General features: G+C 40.1%; 1 protein-coding gene across 1 annotated transcript; it reads left to right on the forward strand.

Annotated features, from left to right (window-relative positions):
- Nucleotides 1–15,597: 15,597 nt before the first annotated feature.
- ndufs3 (NADH:ubiquinone oxidoreductase core subunit S3) lies at nucleotides 15,598–19,892 on the forward strand. Its single transcript, XM_068596021.1, has 7 exons — nucleotides 15,598–15,688; nucleotides 16,049–16,114; nucleotides 16,953–17,050; nucleotides 17,466–17,615; nucleotides 18,022–18,147; nucleotides 18,233–18,352; nucleotides 19,615–19,892. Exons 1-7 carry the CDS (start codon nucleotides 15,634–15,636, stop codon nucleotides 19,783–19,785), a joined length of 786 nt encoding a protein of 261 aa, XP_068452122.1. The 5' UTR covers nucleotides 15,598–15,633; the 3' UTR covers nucleotides 19,786–19,892.
- The last annotated feature ends 4,240 nt before the right edge of the window (nucleotides 19,893–24,132 follow it).

The following is a 24,132-nucleotide window of genomic DNA, read 5'->3' on the forward strand; positions in this document are numbered from 1 at the left end:
TAAATGTCTAGCGGGGCTACAAGCCTCAGGTGAGCTTTGTGCTCAACACAGACACTTCCTCTCTCTCACTCCCCAATATCCCCTTTGGTGCCCTACCGACTGATTTATGGCCACAATTAAAACAAAACACTGCTTAACATTAACTGCCAAGGAAATCAACAGTAGAGTTGCACACTGGGACAAGGCGCTGTTGTTTAGTAAAAACAGCTCATTGCCTCCATGTTATCAGATTACCTTTAATGGCTTTAAACATAGCTGGGCTTCCGTCACCCTGGTATGCATGCGCATCTCGCTTGAAGCACTGTAAAAGGGAAGACAGAGAGGATTCATTGGTTGTATTTTCAGTGGCTTGTTGCATATTGCCTGCCAGTAATGAGGAAATGACTAATGAGAGCTGGAGAATGGGAAATCTCAGTAGTAATTAGCTGTCTCCTCCTTCCCTCGGGGGAACAGCACATACCTTTGAAATGCTTCCAGCTAACTTCTCTGATGTTGTCTCTCACATGCCATCTATCTCCCTTTTAGTTTGTACATTTACTGTAAAGGACATGTATATATACACACTTTGAAGAATAAAGTTGAGAATACAACACTCGTAATAAATGAGGCTCTTGTTACAAGCCCATTGCACAGTGTTACATCTAGAATATAATTGAAATACAATAGAAAATACTTTTAGCACGCAAAAGGCATAAATGCAGCACATTACAATAAGGAAAATAATCATAGTTGTTATTTGCATTCAGAAAGCTTGAAGCTCGTCGATTTGAACATGGATGTAGTGAGTCATCCAGATTCAAGACACACACACACAATGCTGAGAAAGAAGACCAGGCATGACTCAACAGAGGGGACTGTAGTTGTTGTTAAATCAACCTTCTGGGAAAATGTAACCCCATCAATGTCATATCATGGGCTTGCATTGTGTCTCACTCTCCTGCTCCTTCATGCATTCCAATCTCGTCCTGACTCACACGCACATTTTAATATTCCCAATCAGTTTGTGATTCACTTAGTCATTGTGACTGCTTGATAGAAAACAAAGAAAACCCTCAGAAGCATGCTGGTATGCTTGCAATGATAACATTAATATACTGATTTTTTAGCAAATATGCCTACAATGTTTACGGTCGTAATTTAGTGTTTAAGCATGCTAAATATGCAAAGTAACTAATTGAGCTGAGAATGATTGAAATGCCATTAGTTGTGGAAATATTTGGTCATTCACAAAAATACAGGGGATTTGGATCTCATGATGGAGCGGGATGTAATTTATAATAATAATTTTAATGTAAGACAAGTGCAGAACACTGTTTTTAGTCACACTGATATGCAGCAATTTTCAGTGTTCCAAGGAGGGTCTTTCTGAAAAGAAAACTACAACTCTTCTCTGTAAATGAGAGTACAGTAGAAGAATTAACAAGCTTCTCAGACTGCAGGACTAGTGTGACTTTGTGCCTCAGTCCCAGTCTCCTCTGTCTATCTCTTCGACACCCACAGATATAGTTATTTAATTAGGCTCTAGAAAGTGTCTTGTGTGCCAGCTGGACTGCTCTTCACTCTCACAACTGTGCTCAATTGCTGCTTCATAAACCTCCTTAAATAACTGCACAACTTCGACTCAAGGCCTGTCCCACTGACAAAACCTCCCACTCTTCTTCGCCCCCCTTGTGTCCCTTGACCAATATGAAATTGCACCTTTTAATATTTTACACAGCAGAGCCACAGAACCTGGTTGTAATTAGTCCAGAGACCAAGCGCGCATCCCAGAGTTGGATTGAACTTTCATATCGCAACATTTTGCCAAGTTACACTTGAAGCACATGTCCACTTCTTCCATTTCTGATGGAACAAAGCAGCCAGAAGGTCTGTTTGACAAATCATCATCATCATCATCATCATCATCATTCTTGAGGACATATGGCAATAAGGATGCCTGTTAGAGATGAAATCCATAACTTTGTAAATAATCGTCATTTGATGCCATCTTCTTTTGTCCAGTTTTGTTAGATGTTAAGACAATGTTGACTTGGCGATGTCTGCTATTCATTGTCATTTCTCAGTGTAGCAGCTTGCTAAATTCCTGGCTCACAATACAAAGAGAGGCTGTGCAAAATAAAGCATCACAAATAAATTATGTTTAAATTGGCAAATCTGTGCCATCTATTGCTGCTTCGGTTTGTTACTTCATCAATTTAGTAAGTGAGTGTTAATTGCATAATTTAGAAACATATTAGGGGTTATGGCAGCATTTGTGGCACATGGTAAAACACATTTATATTCAACAAATGTGGTATGTATGTAATAATGTATTTAAAGTGTTCAGCTTTCAGGTCTCAGTAATCAAATGAAAGCCATACATATTGTGATAATGAATGCAAGGTATATCTGGCTCTTTATTTGTTAAATGCTCTACTATGTTTACCATTAAATCACTAACTGTGTTGTCTGTCATTTGGTACTGAGCATGTGTACAGTGGATTTTTAGAAATATAACAGTAATTGTAATTAGTGTGAACTGGTAAGCGCACTGCACATGCGGCAGGGTCGGGATTAGGCATTTGTATTATTATTATATTTGTGTTTTAAACTGCCATGAGTCAAGCATGTTGAGAACAACTGCTATGGATAATGATGTCATCCACAATATGATGACAGCAACATGGAGCCTTGAGAATGCAGCACCTGCTGGATGAATCATTGAAGCAGAACGACCTTAATGAAACTATAATACAAGAGTATTTTTCTCTTTGACGCTTCCCTTATGCTATTCTTCAAGTGCTGTCATAAATAGTTATACACTCAATAAAAAAAGAACAATTTTCATGTTGGTATATAATATCTTTGTGTAATGCAATGGCTGCTTTAGAGTTGTTAGAGGATGTGGATAATACAAGACGACAATGAACAATGAGTCTTGAGAGAGACATTGCTAATTTGTCCATAATGATGTTGCCAATTATGTGCTAACCAAGTTAAATGGGCTTGTCTACACTGTTGCACTTATTGTGTGGGTCGCCATTAGGCTTGTGAAAGAGTGCACATTTTCACAATGATTATGATTAATTTAAAGAAACATTGAGTCGGTGGTGCAGTTAAACATTTGGGTTTCATGATTAGAGTTCCCTGAATAAACTGGATAAATAATCTTCATTCAAATACTGTAAATTTGACCTCTTATTAATCTTAAGATTTGATACATTTAATTTTTTTTTCAAATGACAAAATACAAAAAAAAGATGTGATACCACTGTATCTATTTGGTCCCATTTGTTTAAGTAAACCTATATTTCATAGTAAATGGAGCTCTGCATTAAAGAACAAAAATAATATTTTTATCCTTGCCTATAAAATCAAAATTTCAAACAGAATATCACCATTTAAGTCTAAAATCCCAATGGATGATGATGCAACTGTGTATAATACACATACATAGACCATCTTCCATTGGCACTTTTTATAACTACACACAGACCGGAAACATGCCGCATCCGTCGGGCTCAAGGTTAATTTAACAGCTTAACCTCGTGTTCAGACGTTTACAGCTTCACTGAAAACAAGTAAATCTTTCAGCTAGTTAAAATGTCATCAGTGTCTGGCCCTTATAACAATGTCTGGCCCTTATAACAATAGAAATACAAATATGTTTCTACCCTCACCACAGTTTAATTGAAGTGAAATGCACTGAATTTAACCATTGTTAACCATTGGACATAATCTGAGAAGAGAATAGTCACGGGTATTCTCAGGCTAAACTGGTAAATTTAACAAAAAATAAATAAATCACCACATCACATCACAAAATAATTCCTTGAAATGGACAAGAACATTGATGATATGTAACATTGTATCATATTTATTCTTAGCAGAAAAAGTAAAGAGAAGACCTGACAAAGTCAAAGTATAGTTTAAGAATTTGCAGTCCAGTCAAAGTCCATCTCGACAGATGGTGTCATGTTTTTTTTAAAGGAGACACATTCATACATTTGTGTCAAGTAACAGTAATGTTGTTGAGTCATGTTGTGAGTCAACTCAAATATACAGAGGTCAGAGGTGTGTGCTGTTATATCAGAAAAAATGGCATCTGTTATATGTGCACAAAATGCTATTTGGGGACTTTCAAGTCAAGATAAAAGACAGTGTGCATATGTGATTCAGCTTAAATCTGCAAAGGACAGTAAGAACGGTTTCTTCTTTTAAGGTTTACTTGATATTAGAAAAGAGCATAACAGTGAACATTAGATAGAATGGACACTTTAAAGGCTTGATAATTTCCCAGGTTGATGCATCAGTCTGAACAAATACTTTAAGGTTTCATGTCATGCTAATTAAGTCCCTCCACCTCCAGATGGGCTGTATTGACTAAATTGCAATAGAATGTCTTCCATGTTTGTTGATCCCAAGTTGTATTTACAAGAGTAAAAGCTAGTCATTCTCATGAGAAGCATCCCAGAACGACCTCAAGATGTGTTTAAATTGGATTTGTGAAGATTTTGTATTGATTAGTAATGTCATTTAAGATCCTAACTCTTCCCTAATGTTGCACCAGTGTTCAAGGTGGGTTGCTAAACTCCTGAGTTAGTTGCCTATTGATCGCTGATGTCTTTTAAGAGACAACACTGCCTTTGGCTGATGGTCTGTTTTTTTTAATCAATGTAATCTCTTGCTTGTGATCTCAAATTTGCATTCAAATCTGTGACACACCAGCTGGTGTTTTATTTTCTCCAATAAATACATTCCAATGATTCCAATTTGAGACAATGTTTTTATTGTGTCAGCCATCATTTGTAGTTGCTAAAGCATTGAAAATATTTATACTGCTACTAACCAAAGTCACAGAAATCTGGGAAGTATGCATGAAAGAAATGTTCAAGTATGAAAGGAATCATTTCAATGGGTGTTGTTGTTTGACATCTGCCACATAGACAGCAATGTAACCTGGAGGGTGATTGGAGGTAATTCAAGAAACTGAGATAACAACATGATTAATTCAACTTTATTAGAACTGACATCACACTTAAAAAGACAATTTATTGATGCTTCATTTGTGAATTTGTGTTTGTGCATTTCAGTATCTTTTGTGTTTTAACAATGATAGAGAAATAAGGGGGACTGGCTGGCTGCTCTTGCATTGCTGTTGTTTAACTTTTACCAGTAAAAGAAATGAACAGATTATAAAACAAATGTGTTGCCACTCAGTCTCTTTGTTTTTCAAGCCAACAAAGAGAGGCACCAATTTACAGTCTCCAGTGGCTCATTGTCTCTGAAGGAGATAAATGGACTTAATTTTCTCCAATGCTCAGCCTGCATGTATCTATTGCCAAACAGACAAAAGCAAGGCACAAAGATGAGGAAACAGACACTGATGTAGGTAGAGCAAAGTGAAACCGGCGTCAAATTTCATGTATGTGAAAATTTACATGGCAATTAAAGCTGATTCTGAATCTGATATAGGGTTCAATTTCCCCTTCAAAACGTTCATGCAAACAGTCCTATTCAGACTTAGAAGCCATTTACTATGTAGATGTACAATTCATTTCATCATTCAATCCTGACATCCTGTCAACCTCACGTGTATTTAGGTATGTTGATTAGCTTTTTATTCCCCCAAGGTAATGTTGACATAAAAGTGAGCTCGAGCAGAAGCTCAGACATGAGATGCCCTTAACGACTACTTACGAGTAATGATGAGTAATCCAAAGGCACAAATAGTTAAATAGCCTTTATTATTAACCTTGATAGAAATAAACTTGTTCCACTGAAATATATTCTTCGTTTGAGTCGTTAATTAAAAACCAATAACTATCGAGTCACTTACATGACAGGAAAGGACACACGTTGTGGGTGTTTACTTCTATGTAGACGTACTTGTGCACTTAAAATAGCAAGTTAAAGTACATAATTTAGACACTAAAGACTAAAGACATATAAATGTATTTACTCAATTAAAGAAGATCGGAGTAAACTCTGACCCAAGTTGTTCATTCTGGTTAGATGATTACAGGCTGAAAAGCAATTTGCTATTTCCTAACTGATGATTAACTTTCCTAAATTATTCAGCTTTACTGAAAACTGAGATTACTGTTTATTGATCTTGTTCACATTTTGTTCATTATTGATTTTGATGGGCAAGATCAATTTTTATCCAAGCACGTAAATAGGAAACGTCTCTTAAAGCACGGGCTTGATCTTGGTCATAACAGTTGAAATGTAATTGAACATTATTATGAGTAAGGGCAGAGGTTTTCATTGTTCTGCTGACCTTTTTTTTTATTAACGTTTTGTGTGCATTCTCTTTTACTGGCAGCTTATGTGTATAGGTATAATCAACCTTTTATCATATTGTCTCATTGTCTTAAGCATTTTATCTCTGGACTGTTTGAAATGCTCTGTTTAATAAAAATTAGGAACATTTTCTAACACTAGGTAAATAAAAAGATAGCTAAGACTTAATTTCTGGCAGCCTCTGTGCTCCCTCGCCTTAAGTTTCCAGAAATCGTGGCTGTCTGGAACCAGTCCTGCCTGCTGCGTTGGATCGTAGCTGTATCTGGAGCCGGTCCTCCAACCCGCCTTGGCTCTGCTGATGCCCGTCCTCTCTATTTCCTTCTCCTGACATTGTGGTTATTTGGATGATATTTGGATACTTATATGAATAGTTTTTGTCATATTCAGGTAATGTGCTCTAACTCTGTTACGTTGTTCATTCTGGTCACATGACATCTACTGCATCTGCCTATCCGGGGAGAGGGATCCTCCTCTGTTGCTCTCCTTCAGGTTTCCTCCTTTTTTTCCCTGTGAAAGAATTTTTACTGTCTATATTTGGAGGAGTTTTTCCTGATCCGATGGATGTGAGGTCCCGGGACAGGTATGTCATGTGTACAGATTGTAAAGCCCTCCAAGGCAAATTTTGTATTTGTGATTTTGGGCTGTATAAAATAAACTGAATTGAATTCATTGGATTAAAATGTAAATGAAGTCAAAGATGGGTGTGGTCCGAGTAAGGTCGCTTAAGGTAGTGGTAGAAAGTGGCAAGAAGGGTTCATTGACAACCTAACTTTATGCCCCCCGCCCAGTTTGGCATCGAGGCTGTATTATCCCATTGCAAGATAGTCTGTGGCCTGTAGTTTGTTTTTGTCAGTGGTCTGATGAACGGATGACAGTTGACATCTCTGCTGCACATTAAAACAACAACAATCAGAGGGACAACAGCAAAACATTTGCGAGACAAATGTTCCCAACCAGATAGAGAGTAATAAGGATTTAGTGCTGTCAACAAGATAGAGCAGTCTGTCCTCAACAAGCACATCCAGTGAGACATCCAGTGGGAGTAATGTATTGCGAATATCTTTCCCTTAAACAAGACATTTTCTTATAACGGCCAGCAACAGTATCTGCTTCTAACTGCAAACTCATGACAGAGGTGCCATCTATCACAACTGAAGTGAATAAATACATCTGTCACTATTTGTCTGCGTAATAGCGACATGATTGATTAATCGCAGTTTCTCACTCAATCACAAAAGATGCTCAGAGTTACCGCTTTGAAAAAATATCATTGAAGGACATTTGAAAATGAAACCAGTTGGGCCAGCCTCAGAAGTTAAACTTCATATAAGGTAGACATAAAGCCAAGGGCATGCCGCAAATTATCTGCTCTTTGCTCAGGTGAGAATAAGCTTTTAAAGGCAGTGTCAGAAGGCCCATTACATTTCTGATGGCACAGCCTAATACCCACTGAAGGGCCTTGAAATAGATCACATTGTTTAAACTTAAACACCTCACCCAACTTTTGACACATTTTACTCTGTATTGATAATGATATAATAATGCTTTTTCTTATGTGAATAGTGCGTTCAAGAATGAAAGTAGACTCATTATGTCATATTCTGCTTCTCTATCCCTCCCAGCCACCTTCCCACTTCTCCACACCTGTTCATCGTCACATTCTACATGTCCACCATATGTCCTTTGACTTTGCCTCAGCCACGTCTGACTCCAGCAACTCCCTGCTGCCCTTCAATAGCCTATTTTCCCCTAGTTCCAGTCATCCGAGCGTCCCCGCCCACCTGCTCACCTCCTTACTATTTCCCCTCATTCCCCAAGTACTGCATATACGTGTGTGTGTGTGTGTGTGTGTGTGTGTGTGTGTGTGTGTGTGTGTGTGTGTGTGTGTGTGTGTCTGTGTGTGTGTCTGTGTGTGTGTCACATACAAATTCTAAATGAGTGTCGGTGTCAAACACCAAGGAGTTCTGACCAAGCTGTGTTAGTAGACGCCTTGGTAGTGAGAGCAGAACACATCAGCAGTGACCCGACAAACAAAAGCAATCCTTTCTCAGACACACAACCACATCCTTTCGGTAAGTGAGAAAGGTTTTTTTTAGTTGGAGAGGGATCTGCAGTTGGTATCGTGTGGTGTCATTTACTGAAACTATAGAGGCAATATTTCCCAGCATGCAACGTGTGCTGTGTGGCTCATGTCCTTTCGATTTTTTGAAGGAGACCAGCTGAGTGCAGGAAAAAGCAAACTAGATTTTCCTTCATAATTCCCTCATGCAACTTTACAAGTCCGAAACCTGGAAACGATGTGCTATGTTACATTAGAAAATAAAGGAGGTTAGATATTGGAACTGTGCTTTACTTTCATGTACCTTTATTTATTTCACTGTGATGGTAACTGTGATAATGCTTTTGAGTTGAGATTCCTGGTATTAATATGCTTGCTTAATAAATCCCAAAAGCATGTATTTAAATGAACTGTGCCACTTTGACTTACGTGAGCCTTTTTCTGCAACTCTAATACAGATTTAGAAAGGTACCAGTCATAAATTATCAGGGGAAGAGTGGGTGATGCACAGAAACAGATTATAGTCCATTAGGAACTTGATAATGGTTATGTTGGTCTATTAAATAGTTGCCCAGTGTGGACACAGTCAAAGCTTCTTCTGGGACTGACTGTCTGTTGTGATTTGATGCCATTGTCCCTTAATTAGTACACCACATTCATGTTGATACTATCTCAGTGTTTTGCAAGCACAAAATGCCCTGATGGGAAGGAAGGAGTCCGAGTCCCATTTTAATTATAGATTAATCTGGAGGCTAGAATACGCAATTTATCTTGTGATGCTGATGCTATAAATGTTGAGTTGGTGTTATTGCCAATACGTGATAGTGCACAATGTTGTACTCTATTCTACACATACACACAAATGCCCACGATTAGTATTAGGAAGAGACACAGAGACAAACGGTCAGAGAGTTGGCTGACTCGTGTTATTGGCAGGTGAGTTACATCTCCCCAAATCTGTTTTTGAACACCTGGTGGAGATTAATTTTGGTCCTGCTCTTCAGTGTGTTGTTGTTTTTTTTTATCAGTATCCCCAAGAGATTAGTTTCCAATTATCAGCATATTGTATGCTCAGCTTTCGTTTTCCATTTACGCTGTTCCAAACATGTTAACACTAATTCAGGTTCATGAAATTACCACGAGTTTTAATTATTTCAACTTTGTTATAGAGAATTCATGTTTGGTCCATCACTTTGGCAAAGCACATGCCTCTAAATACTTCCATACCTTCAAGCTTTGGCCATCGCTGTCATGTGGAAGAAGCCAGTCATAGGTGAGAATAAGTGCGCTTGCCAAAAATGTTTTGTCGGGGAAGTTGAGAAAACAACAATGTGCCACAATCTCTGAATTCATCCAAAATTCTCACATGGAGCACTTTCCAAAACAATGCATTTTCTTTGTTAGACAGCAAGGGTGGGCTAGCCATAGAGGATACTGGGGATTTGGTAGGCTGACGAGGTTGGGCTGGTCAAGTGGTTCAGTCAAGACGCACAACACCGCCGAGGTGAGGCTGGAGGCATCCGACCGAGAAGCGCTGCTTGCTCCACGGGAGTGTCCTCTGTCTCCTTCGCCTTTTTTTTCTGTCAAAGTGGTTAAAATAGCTCCATGAGTTGTATCTGTGCATGCCTGTAATAGTGCAAAAAAAAATAAAAAATCATCGGTAAAGCAGAGTGAGTGTCTGCTGTCCACACATGATAGTCTGTATTATGAACGCACCGTATATTGAGTGGGCAGCTGCAGTGTATTGGTCGGGCCGGTCTGACAGTAACTCCCGAGCCACCCCAGTCAATCAATAGCAAGGATCACACCATCAATGTGTTGCGTTTAACGATATATCTAAGAAAAAACATGAATAATATGTGAGGCCTGAACGCTTGCAGCTCATCCACTTAGCCGAGGGTATCTTCGTAAGTGAACGCTGCGTTAGCACTTAGGCACGACAAACCCCCTCAGGACCTTTCGCAGAGGAGTGGATGAGAAGAACAGGCAGGGACGGAGGAAGAGAGGTGTGCAAGATATGAAAGAGGAATCTCGAGTAGTGGGTTATGTGGGTACTTAAGGGAAATACAGGTTGTGGCACAGTTTAGGTGTTGTCCGCTTCCAACATTCTGCTTGGTACCACCAACCTTTGCAACTTGGGCCAGCAACATGTCGACGAGACAGAAGAAGAGAATCCTAGATGTTCAGTTCATCAGTAACTAGTAAATAACTAAGGCTTCCCCTGTGTGTTGTGCTTGCTGCAGGTCTTTACCAGCTGCCTGAAAAACTTCTACTTCCACTCTAAGGCTTTCAGTCGCTGCCACAGGGTTGTGTTTCATTGAAAACAATTTATACATGAAATTTCTTCTCTGGACAATTGATTAACAGCAGGTGCAAGTCACTCCTTCTTATCGCAGTAAGCTTGGAAATTCAGAAAACAAGAGTGAACCAGTCAGAGCACAGAATTGCTGAGAGTGAGATTTCTGCAGATTTCTACACTTTATGGATTACGTATTTACTCCCAGACAGACTGTTCGGATGAATGGCAACCACCTTCACGAGACATCCCCCACATCCCCACTGTTTTTTTATTTTATTTTTCAGAGCTCTCATTTCCCCTTGCATGTAATCAGGTACTTTGTGTGGATGTAGTGAAACCTCATTCCAAATAAAAGGTTTGGATGAAAAGTTATGCATAACATCAAAGAGAGGAAATTGTCCATCTGCCACAAAATGCTTAAAGATGGGAATAATTAAGATTGAAAAAGAACATATCACAAATGTAATGCTCAGCAAATGTTTCTCAAACTAAAGAAACCATAACTGCGTTCTTCCCATGGTAAAACCCTTCAAAATAATTCACAAGTGTTTCACTTAATTTATAGAACATTTCATTAACAAGGATGTGGGGCTGCCTCCTCCACACACAGTCTATCTCTCGTTGGAAAAGAAAATGTTACAGAGCTAAATAAACTGTGTTTTTTGGCAGCCGAGCAGCATATTGGTCAAGTTCTTGATTCCTCGTTTACATCCTGGTCTGCACAACAATACTGTGATCAATGCCATTGATTCTCCACAGGTCCACTGTGTTCTGAAGATCAGATGTGGAGCGAGCACAATATGCCTTTTCCTGTCTCTCTCTGCTATCACTATTCCTCAACTTCATTGAAAGCTTGGCAGATTAGTTGTCACCTTTAGTGAACAAACGGGCAGACTGAGGAAATATTCAACGTTCAGCCTGAGTCAGTAAAGTGTTTTAGACTCCTGGTCAAACTGGTGAAGGTATAAGTCTGTAAACGGGTGTCTTTGAGCTGGAACACTGGTTGCTTCAGCCTTTGTTATCCACCTGAATTCACACAAAGCAGATGTCCTCAGGGGTCTGAGGACTCAATGACCTCCAAGCAGCTCCATTATGTGAAACATTGTTGGTCGCTTTGAAAGAGTGCTCTGTGTATTATTCCATTTCCTGAACTGCAGCCAAAACATTAAAATCAATAAAATCAATGTAATAAATTCACCTGAAAACCTTATGGTGGTTTATTAAAACAGATACTATCGTTCCAGTATAAAATCCAACGCACAGATTTAACAGCAGAAATCTTTTTGTTGAGACCAACACTGCTTGACAGAGGAGCAATGTTGTATTATTGAAATAGCTAAACTGTGCCTTCAAAATGTGTGTTTTGTTTAGAAACACCATGCTGTGAGTTGATTCTTAACCTCTTGAGAATTTATTGGGAAACATTTTACACATGTATCTATGTATCTTTACCATGAGCTCTTGAATTAAAAAATAATAGTCTGTTAACTTGAGCAATGCCTTTCGGCCCAGCATGTGGACAACACAATTTCCTGCATTACTACTCAGTGGTAATATAACAAAAGACTAAAAGTGACAAGTTTCATGTGTCTGCAAATTGGTTTAGTGTTGTAGTGTCTTAGAAAATGAATAACAGCTCTCTAGAAAGAAGGAAATCAATTTAGGTCTTGAATAGAGTCCATATTTTATGCTCCATGGTTTTCAGATTCCTATTGGAAAACATAATAAAATACCTCAGATTTTGTAGTGAGGTAACAACAATCTCGCAAACATAGCGCTTCTTAAAGATAAAGATGACATGTGTATTTGTCGTCCTCCACTGGGTATGCAGAATAGTTTGTTATTAAACTATGCTGTCATCTATTTTGTATCATTTGACAGAACGGTTGTTTGACAATGACCAAACACAAATATATAACAGACAAACAAAAAATTAGAAAAGACATTAAAAAACTGGAAAAATAAAAAAAGGTGAATGCAAAAAGCTAAAGCTTGAAGTGTAAATATTTTTTTAAATAGCTGAATATAGCTTTACATAGTGGAATATAGTTGAAAGTAGCGGAATATAGCTTAAAATAGCTAAATATAGCTTAACATATGAGAATAGAGTTTAAAATAGCTAAATGTACCTGTAATATCAATATAGCTGAAAATAACTTGAAAAAGCTGAATATATTATAAAAAAAATAGCTGAAAAAAGAGGCTGCTCAGAGACAGCAAAGAGGGCAGTCTCTGTTGAGTGGCAGCAGTCTATGTATGTACACAGACGTGTATATTTAAGTGTGTTATCGCCCCGATCAATCAGATTATATTTCTTTAAATGTGCCTTCTGGCAGTAAGTTTTATGGAATACATCATCAGAAATAATGATCTCAACTATTTCAGAATAAAAAATAAGCCCCAAAAGTATCTAACTGATACAAATCAATAGATACTTATGAGGATATATGTACTGTACAGGTATGTATCATGTACTCTATGTGTATATACATGTATGTGTAGATTACCATATAACTAGGAGTTTAAATGTGTGTATGGGCGGATCAGGTATGTATTTATTTTTCATAATCAGAATTCAATCAATTAAAGCAGTGAAAAGAAATTGTGTTTTTCTCTCTATTCTTATCACGAGTTTACCTTATTCATGTTCTACAATAATGATAGGTAAGGAGTACTTATAACACTGTCATATAATTATCAAGCCCCATGTCGTTGCAAGCCAGCGATCAAGAGGACATGGGAGCAAGTAAAAACTAAGCACAAAAACATTATTCGGAGTGTTGAGTCAATACAATATGTGCCATGGTCATGTAAGGAACACATCCAGAAGTTTCTTAAGCACTAAATAAACTTTACGAACAGCATGGCCTGCAGTGGTTTTTCCGATGTTCTCCTTATCGTCGACGCTGTACAAAAATGTACCATTCGCAAAAAAACGCAAGGTTGTGATCCACTCTGTAAAACAGTTTGTGATCGAGTCTGTGAGACAGTCTATGCAGACTAGTGGTGGGCCATCAGGGCCAGCTACGCCTTCTCTGCTGGCTTAAACAAAATCACAAAGTTATAGCTATTATATAATTTAATTGTTTTTCACAAATGCACTACATGTATTGTAATTATGTTTCCCTATCAGTTTATTTTCTCATTGCCCAGCTCCTGTTGCTCTGCCTTTAGCCTGCAGCACTGCTTTCAGTGCAGCTAGTTTAAGGAGAAGCTTTCATCCAATCAGATTTTCTTCTCATGTGTCTCTACATCAGCAAATCAGTATAAGCAGGCCTTTGCAGTTAAAGGTACACATGGAGTAGATGTTGTCGTTGATTGCCATAGACTTCAACAAATCAGATCTTTAGTTTGACAAGCTGAGTGTACTCTTTGATAGGTGAGTGGCTCAGAGTGACCTTTAACATAAGCAGTGATTGATCAGTGTGCCAATGTGACTTCTGTCTAACAAACTTCTGTCTAACCTCGGTAAGAAGGAGTAAGAACATTTGAGGTTGTTAAAACATATTTTAGAAAGACAGTGGCGGGCCGTGGGTTTTAGACGTAGGCCTTTAAAGGTTACCGTACAGTCCACATCACACTTGGACTGGGGGAAAAAATGTTCCGGGAGTTACTGTCATAGACGCACATTCCCCTGCCAGCAATGCACAATTATGCAGCGCCTCTTGATCGGCTGGGTGCATCGAGAGGCGCGAAAGGCATCATCAGTACACATGCAAGTCATAATTCACCAGCAAGGTAGCTTTTTGGTTCTAGGTTGAAGCTAGAATTTTCTAGTAGCTCTTTGTGCCCCACTGACTAATCACACCACATGTTATTGGTCATACTGGGCCACTGACCAATCATACACGTTCACGCCACCTTGCAGGCCCTGCACGTCAAAAATCCACCCAGCTTGTCAGACTAAAGATCTTAATTGTTAAAGTCTATGACAATCAACCACCACTCTCAGTGTACTTTAATCTGCAAAGGCCAACTTAAACTGCTTTGCTTCCATAGAGACACCGGGAAAAAAAAATCTGATTGGATGAAAGTCTGCTGCCCTGAAAAGCACAATATATGCGTACCTACGCCGTAGGTATCGCGTCGATGCACACCCCTACGCCGTAGCCTGACGTGCACCTCCCCAAAATCCTAACTACGCGTCGCGGCGACGCGGACCGCAAGCGCTGTGATTGGTCCACTCAGAACGTAATTTCCGGCAGGTGCTTCTTATTTTTTAGTAGTCGAACAGACCACCTCCGCAAACGTCTTCTCTGTCGCCTGCGCTTCAACATTTACAATATAAGCATTTGCTCTTTAATTTTGATGAGCTCCGACTCTAAAACCCCTGAAACCACACAGCCACACACACCTGGCGGCATGGCCATGAATTGCAGAGCGACACGGTCCCTCGACGCAGAACTTCGAATGCTCAATGACGGCGTCACGTCGACAGCGTCACGTCGTCACCGTAGGTACGAAGTCGAGGTGACGCAGAAGCATGAACTAGGCTTTAGAAGCCCCTGACGACCCATCACTGTCAAAAGTATATAAGGCATTTAATATGATTTCCACCGCAAAGATTTTATAACATTTAACGGTTTAAATGTTAATGCATCAGTAATAATGATCCAGTAATATATTGATACATTACTGACGGGGCTCATTCAAACAGCCGTGTTGCAGGCGTTGGAAAGAATGGGGGCCTAAGAGAAACAAAAACGGAACTGTGTGGGGCAGATCCAGGTGCAGCACAATTTTGCTTTCGTTGTTGTTTTTTTCTCAAAGGACCCTGGTGCACAGAAACACGACCACTTTTGTTCACAGCGAGCACCAAATATTATGTATCTTTAAATACCCCCAAACGTGTCGTATCATTTTGTATTATTTGCTCCATACATGAAAAGCAGAGGGTTTATTTACATTCCGTCCCGACAGGAGGCGACAGCCCGCTACACGGTCGCGCCTTCTTTCCCCCAGAAGAAGAAGAAATTGCTCTGAAACAAACATGGCGGCGTCCTTAGCACGGCTTGTCCGCGGAGGTCTCGGAAGGAGTTACAACCGTGAGTTGATCCGATACTTCTTTTATTTTATCCTCACCGGTTGCCGCATCGATACGTGCAGTGTTGTATGTGTCTTTCCTTCGCGGTGAGAACAATGAAGTGTCATTTTATAACCTCCAAACGTGTCGGGTTTGACCTTCGAGCTAGCTATTGCTAACGTTAGCTCACGTTGATGTTAATGACACCGTTTACGTGCCAGTTTATTTCGACAACTTTATGTTATGAGTTGATGTCAGGGCGCAGTTTTTGTTGCTTCTTATTATCGTCGTGTTGCTCACGTCTCTCCAGCTGGAGTCAGTCACCAGTCGCGTGTTTATATTATTATTCTGACGCCTCCGCCGTATTTTTTATGTTCCCCAGTCGCAAGAAGTTCGTGTCTCTTCCAGCAGCAGAACCGTCTGCAGAGCTCCACCACCGAGACCAGCCGTGAGTACTGACTCACTGATGCTGCAGGAGACCAATGAGTTGCAGAAACAAGGGATATGACTGGGTGCCTAACGACCAACATAGACATAGAATGCAATTTATTCTCGCAGCATTATTAGTTTTCTATTAAGTGTTGCATGTATAATAAAATACACATATTACTATTAAGGTAATTAGCACATTTTCCCCCCAAAAATGAAACGAACATGTGAGTGACATTGTGTGCGTGTAGTTCTCATTTGTCCAATGAATCAAATCAAATAAAAATTAATCAAAGGCCACTGATGCACTGTGATAGATTATGCAATGCATTGTCCATAAGGGATTCTGTTTTTTTTCGGATATTTATTGTGACTAAACAAAAAAAAGAAAAGAAAAAGGAACTTCCCATTTGGCCTTTCCTACGCTGATAAAAAAAATCATAGACCTACCCAGGTGCATGCTCGTCATATATATATATATATAATTATATAATTTAAAAAAATAACTATAAAAAGAAAAAACAATCCTAATACAGCAAAACATTTACCTAAATAAGCCAACAACGAGAATAATTTAACCATTTAGCCAATAAATAGTTTATTTAAAATGACTGGATGCTCATTTTGTTTTAACAAAGATAAGGCATCATAAGCAGTTTGTTACTTATTGTTAGAACTAATAATGACTTTAACCAATTAAGACAACGATAGAATCGTGTTTGTGAAACTGTCTGTCTCCTTTCTAAAATGACCGTTCTAATACCAAAGATACTCGGTGACAAAGATGAGGCGGGAGAGTTCAGGGATAAAATTTTCAGTCTCCCTAAACCTCTTGTCTCCTCCTGTCCTTCATGCAGCCACCATTCGGCCCAAAGATGCCGTCACTCACAGCCAACTGGCAGCGTTTGGGGAGTACGTGGCTGAGATAATGCCCAAATACATCCAGCAGGTCCAGGTGAGTTCATACGAGTTTCAGAGCTCACCATCCTTGTGTGGGGCGACTTCTTTGGATGAATAGAAGTCTAAATAAATTACTACTTCTTTCTGGATTTATTCCCTAAGTAAACAAGAGTTTATGTCTCAATCTCTAGTTTCAAGTCTTCTTCATTACAGCATGACATTCATTTAGTAAATGATGGTAATGTAGAGTCAAACAGACCAGCGTTGTGTAACAAGGAATGACCAATCACAGCCCGCAGATATCTCCTGTCATCCATAAATATAAGGAAGAAGAGTTAATCTTACATTTGCCCGCGGGCAACTATAAGACTCACTATAGTGTGTGTGTGTGTGTGTGTGTGTGTGTGTGTGTGTGTGTGTGTGTGTGTGTGTGTGTGTGTGTGTGTGTGTGTGTGTGTGTGTGTGTGTAGGTGACCTGTTACAACGAGCTGGAGTTGATGATCCACCCTGACGGCGTGATCCCTGTGCTGACCTTCCTGAAGGATCACACCAACACCCAGTTCAGAAACATGATTGACCTGACGGCCGTCGACATCCCATCTAGACAGAACCGCTTTGAGGTAGCTGGCACGCACACAAACGTACACACACACCTAGCTAGACACATGTACTAATGGTAACGGATCTGATCTGACTGTCTTCCTTTTACTCCATCTTATGCCACACTTTTTTTTACCTTTGAAGTAAAGCACCGGTATTCAATGCATTTCAGTGGAAGTCATTTAACTGTTAATGGTTGATGGTTTCCTTCAGTGAAAACAATTTTAACAGATCAGTGCAGTAATAATAAACAAAAACGGTACAATTCTGACACCAAATTTATTATTTGAAATAGTTTTGGCCCCAAATAACAAAGAAGAATGATACTATTCCCCACAGTGTCACATGACACGAGTGACTCTCGATCATCAAAGAGTCTTTCTGCTCTGTGGTTTTACTCTGTGATTTGCCTGTGTGTGTGTACAGATTGTGTACCACCTGATGTCGCTGCGCTACAACTCTCGTCTCCGTGTTAAGACGTACACAGACGAGTTATCGCCGGTGGACTCCGTCGTTCCGGTCCACATGGCTGCCAACTGGTACGAGAGGGAGGTAAGTGTCGAGTCACTGTGGTTTTCTTTTAATTTCACTGTTTGGACAAACTGAGGGTAAAAGTGTTGTGTTTATGTTTCTGCAGGTCTGGGACATGTTTGGTGTGTTCTTTGCTAACCACCCGGACCTGAGGCGCATTCTGACGGACTACGGCTTCGAGGGTCACCCCTTCAGGAAGGACTTCCCCCTCTCGGGATACGTGGAGGTACTCTGTCTGCTTCATTCGTTTATTCTGGCGCTTGTCAGTCGGTGCCGTAAAGCGCCAGGGCGGGAAGAGAAAAGCGGCAGCTCCAGAGGTTAGCTGGATCGCATGTCCTTTTTCCAGCGATGCAGGGAGTACGATGACGTCACTCATTTACTGGGACCGGTGTAGCATGTTAGCACGTGAGCTAACCGGCCAGCTGTCTGTTTGTTAGCTAATTAAGTGTGCTAATTCCACCGTGCTTTCGTGCTACACTGGTTCCAGAAAAATGCGCTGAACAAAGTTGTCACTCGTATTGATAGCAGTGTTTTTTCCTACGCTGCTCCCTAGAAACTCAATTCTATATAGGAACCTGTTTGAAATTAGTCAAATAACCAAGTAGGTGAGTCACCCAATCTCCATCGGTACTTGATGAGTGAAATGTCTTCACCTCGCCGTCTGTCTCGTTGTGCTTTAACATGCTTATAAGCTAATACTTTGCAGGACCCTGTGATTTAAAAACAAATAAATTTATTGATCTTTTGTAGGGCTGGGCATAGTTGAAATAGTTGATTAATTTTCAATCTGGACGCATATACATGTAGTGTATTTGCCTGCCTATGAGCGCGTGTGAAGCGACTTACGGCAGCACCGCTGCTTGTTGAGAACAGAAGCTACAGAACAATATGTGTTTTCACGTCAGACTAACTTCGTCAAGCTGCCTGTCGGCGAGGCTACGGCAGCGCGCGCGCCTTCAAAGTGAAAGCAGTGTCGCTGTAATGCATTCATGGCCTTTATCTTATTTATTTATTTTTCATGTTTAATTGACCTCATGCGGGCCGGATTGGGAGAGCCGTAAGACGCCAGGTCTGAACTACCCCGCCTGGAAAGATTTAAAGCGATAAGCTCCGCCCAATTTAAAAAATAAAAAAAAAATGCAGTTAACGCATGATAAAATAGTTAACGTCGTTAAAGGATTGCCAGATTAATCTCGCGTTATCGTGCCAAGCCCTAATCTTATGATAATGAATACAAAACCTTAAATTATTGACGGTTTGTGTTCAGAAGGAATATTTAACGGCCTAAATCCTTTCTTAAACTGAATATGGTAAAGTATTAATGTCAGCATCTTTTACTTTTTTCTGTTTTCACAATTTGATCAGAATGTCACAACAAGATAAGGCTTCTCGCATGGTTTTATTTGACATTTTCCACAAAGACCTGACAGTGTTTAGACTGTAAGATCACTTGAAACGGCCTCACTGCACACCTTTCTGCCCATGCAGGTGCGCTACGATGACGAGGTGAAGCGAGTGGTGGCGGAGCCTGTCGAGCTGTCGCAGGAGTTCAGGAAGTTTGACCTGAACTCGCCGTGGGAGGTGTTCCCTGCCTACCGAGAACCCAAAGAGGTGGCGCCAAAGTTGGAGGCTGGCACCGCCGCCCCTGAGAAGAAGTGAAGCGTCCCTAACTGTCATCGCCACACGTCACGTCTACTGGTGTCCTGAACAAACCCCACCTGAAATATTTATGTAAATAAAGAATAGTCATAAAACAACCTTCAAAAGAGTCTTTGTGGATCAGATTTTATTTATTTTTTATTTCTAATTTCAGGATGTTTCTGGTCAAATGAATCTGGGTTTATTTTGGCCTATAAAGAAACTAGCTCTTGAATTCCTCATACTTTTTTGCATTTAACAAATTACAAACAAATAAATAGAAATTAAAATCATAAGTTATAAATCTTAACCCTCAGTCAAACTGATTTAACGTTACTGTGAATAAATAATAAAATAAAGATTTCTTGTTAGACCCTCCTAAACCAAATTATTATGTTTAACCGCTACGGAAATATCGATCATTTCAAAAAGTCTGAAATGGGCGTAGCGTCTAAAGTTTTCATTTGATCTTTTACTAGATAAAACATGAGAAACATAACATGAAGGGACTAAAAGATCCCCGTCTAAAGTTATTTTATTTGAGACAAAGCAAACTTTACAAATATTTTAATTAGTTCTCCGCTGAAAGACTCTATTTCTCTACTTATAACATCAATTGTGTGTGTTTGTGTCAGTGTGTGCGTGTGTGTGTCAGAGAGAGTGAGTTTCACCATGGATATGGCACATATATTTCTAGTGGCTGTGAATCATTCTGTCAGACAAAATGACTTTCCTGATAATTAGGGTTCCTGCACCATCATGCAATTGGTCAGTGGCAGACAGCTCCATCTCTCACAATCCTGTCTCATTGCCATTTGAGTCTCCTTCCTCGTTCACTCTCAAAGTCATTCATTATTTTACTTTTTTGGTCTATTTTATGGAAGTTGGTGCTGCAGCACTGATCAGAGCATCCAGAGTACAAATATGAGCAAAAACACAACTTAAGTTACTGCTCTTGGTGTTTAAAACTCTTCCTTTCTTTAAAACATATTTCTGAAACATATTTTCATTGGATGTTGGCCTCGGCCCTGGTCACCAATTCTATTAATGATTTTCATGGACAGGATTCCAAGCTGCAGTCGAAGGGAAGAGAGTGTCCAGTTTGGGAACCTCAGAATTGCATCCCTGCTGTTTCCAGATGATATGGTTCTGCTGGCTTCATTAGACCGTGACCTTCAGCAAACACGGCAGTTTGCAGCCAACTGTGAAGCAGTTGGGATGAAAGTCACAACCTCCAAGTCTGAGACTGTAGTTGTTTCCCGGAAAACAGTGTATTGGGCCCTCCGTTTTTTTGAGTGAGGCACGGCCCCAAGTGAGGGAATTTATGAATAACGGGTACAGTGAAGCGTGAGGCGTGACAGACGGTTTGGTGCTGATGCAGGCATTGTACTGGACTGTTGTAGTGAAGAGGGCATGTGTGTCACTGCAAAATACATGACCAAAGAGTCTAATTACATTTGTCAGTTTTATTTTTCATGAATGAGTCCACTCGTATTGTAAAAAATAACATAATAAGATATTGAGGGGACAGAGACTATGAGTGCAGCTTGAATTAGAGTCAATCTGGACTTTATTTGATATGGACGTCACAGTGGCATTATATTTGTAACATCCATGTATGCACACTAACTAGATGTACTGTGTTAAGTGTTTGTGGCGGAACGCTAATTTACAATTCAATTCAATTTATTTTGTATAGTGTGGAAATTCAGGGGGAAAGGCGAGCACAGGGGGCGGATCCCCAAGCTCAGGTTGGGGGAGGTGATCGAGGGATTGTACTTCCCAGTGCAGGTGCTGCAGCCACGGATGGATTAACGAATGGACCTACCGGGCCCATGAGCTCAGGGGGCCCCTAAGCCAGAGCCTCTGCGTAAAGTCGCTGTTAATAACTTTGTATTGATATGATGATATGACACGATGCGCCGTATATGCTAGGCTTAAGTCATTCATGTCATTAACAGGGACCCAAAAGTCCTACTGAAAAACTAAAGAACAGCCTAAACGTTCACTTAGTTTGAAGATGTCACAAGGAAGAAACCATCATGATACCTTTCAAGTGAGTGTTTATCCCCTCAGTTTATGTATAGGACTTTAGAGGGGCTGAGCACTCCATGCAATATGGGCCCTTCAACTCTGTAGGGGGAAATCCAAAAAGCAAGTGCAAGCAAATAATATATTTTATGATTAATTTAGGCTTATAAAGACTTCCTGTGTTTGCTAAATGTGACACCATAGCTTGCTGTTTTAGACTTTGTTCTTGTTGATATTAGAGGTGGTTTAAATGTTCCCTCCCTCCGGTCTGCAGGAGGAGCGGTCTGGTGTCGTCTGTTCTTGACGTTGAGCTCACTCTCTTCTCTGCTTGCTTTGGCCCTGCAGCTACCAGGGCTGGCTGCAGCACCTGTTATCCCCAGCTCCCCTGCTGCCATTTTTGCACTACACATACACTATGCTGATCTGCACTACACATACACTATGCTGATCTACACTACACATTCACTATGCTGATCTGCACTACACATACACTATGCTGATCTGCACTACACATACACTATGCTGATCTGCACTACACATACACTATGCTGATCTACACTACACATTCACTATGCTGATCTGCACTACACATACACTATGCTGATCTGCACTACACATACACTATGCTGATCTGCACTACACATTCACTATGCTGATCTGCACTACACATTCACTATGCTGATCTGCACTACATTTTCGCTTTACCTTTTCTTGCTTCTCAGTTACGGATTTTTGTAAATAGTTCATTTAATCATTTAATAAATTATGTTTTGAATTTAAACCTTAACTCTGTGTGGTCTCCCTACTATGTTATTTCCACTTTGAGTCGTGTGGTTGTAACATTTACAAATGTTATTCATTTAATTTATATAGCGATGGGGGAGTGTGAGAGGGAGGAAGGGCGCTGGGGGGGATAAACTAGAGTTTATCTTCTCAGAGCTGGGAAGCAGCCAGAGGGAAGACAGACCTGACAGGAGGCTATGGCCCAATCCCAATCTCCACCCTTACAGACTCACAGACTTTAAATACCTTTACAACATTATGGAACATAAAACACATGAAGAGGAATGCAAGCAGAATATATATATATATATATATATATATATATATATATATATATATATATATATATATATATATATATATATATAACTCAATTGGTCAAGGTTGATGGGAGAAAAGACATCCAAACACACATCAAGGCCCACATCACCTCCAAGCTCACTCCACCTGAGAATAGACCAGCATTGGCCGAGGGCAGGAGATCACTGATCCTGCCTCTAATAGCCAGAATCTTGTCATTGAAGAAGTTCATGAAGTTATTACTATTGAAGTCTGTAGGAATACACGGCTCCACAGAACTGTGATTCTCCATCAGCCTGGCCACAGTGCTAAAGAGAAACCCGGGGTTGTTCTTTTTTTCTCTTAGTGATGAGTAATAGGCTCCACTGGCATTACGGAGGGCCTTCATATATGTTCTTAGACTATCCCACCAAACCAACCGGGAGTCCTCCAGACCGTTGGGACACCATGCCGTCAAGCTTTCATGATGATTGCTTCAATATGTGGGTCTGAGGGTTAGACCATGGAGCGAGTCTCCTTTGTTTGATGGTCCTCTTTGTTAGAAGGGCTATCGAGTCCAGTGTCATTTTCAGTGAGCCGGTATTGATAAGATGATCAATCTGGGACAGACTGAAGTTTGCTCAGGAATCCTCTGTTATATCGAGACGGTAATGAGTCAAATACAGAAGGAATCACTTCCTTCAATCTAACAACAGCACTGTCAGCTAGACAACTGATGTAGAAACATTTGCCTTTATGGCCAAAGCAGTGAGTCGGTTGCTGTACTCTCTGACAGAAACCAATCAAATCCAACAATGAGATAAGTGCAGCACTATTTCACTCCATGAAAAGAGTGATCGTTTCCTCTATTGACTATGGAATAAATAACCACTAGTTCTGCCTTATACTAGCGCAAATTGGCATCTGGGCCAATGTTCTGTTGCCAGGCCCGCTCTGGACGGCGAAGCCTGTCAGTCACTTATCACATGTAGGGATGTGCGGTATACCGATACTGTAGGAGCTGGTGTCATTCTTCTGCAGGCAGCAATATTTATTTGACGCCATAGCTCAAAGTGCAGCGGTGGAGGGAACTATTTAAGTGTCAGGGTAAAAACTTCAGTCATGGTTTCACATTTATAAAATTACACCGCCAAACTGCTTGCTGGGTGGTCCTGTCAAACTCCATCGCAATCTCATGATTAATGGGCGAGCTTTATTCCGCATGCAGTTCGGCGGTGTAATTTTATGAATGTGCAACCATTACTAAAGTTGTTA

The sequence above is a fragment of the Clinocottus analis genome, unplaced genomic scaffold (assembly GCF_023055335.1).
Source record: "Clinocottus analis isolate CAN_PGR_092001 unplaced genomic scaffold, fCliAna1.0.p SCAF_33, whole genome shotgun sequence".
Classification (NCBI taxonomy): domain Eukaryota; kingdom Metazoa; phylum Chordata; class Actinopteri; order Perciformes; family Cottidae; genus Clinocottus; species Clinocottus analis.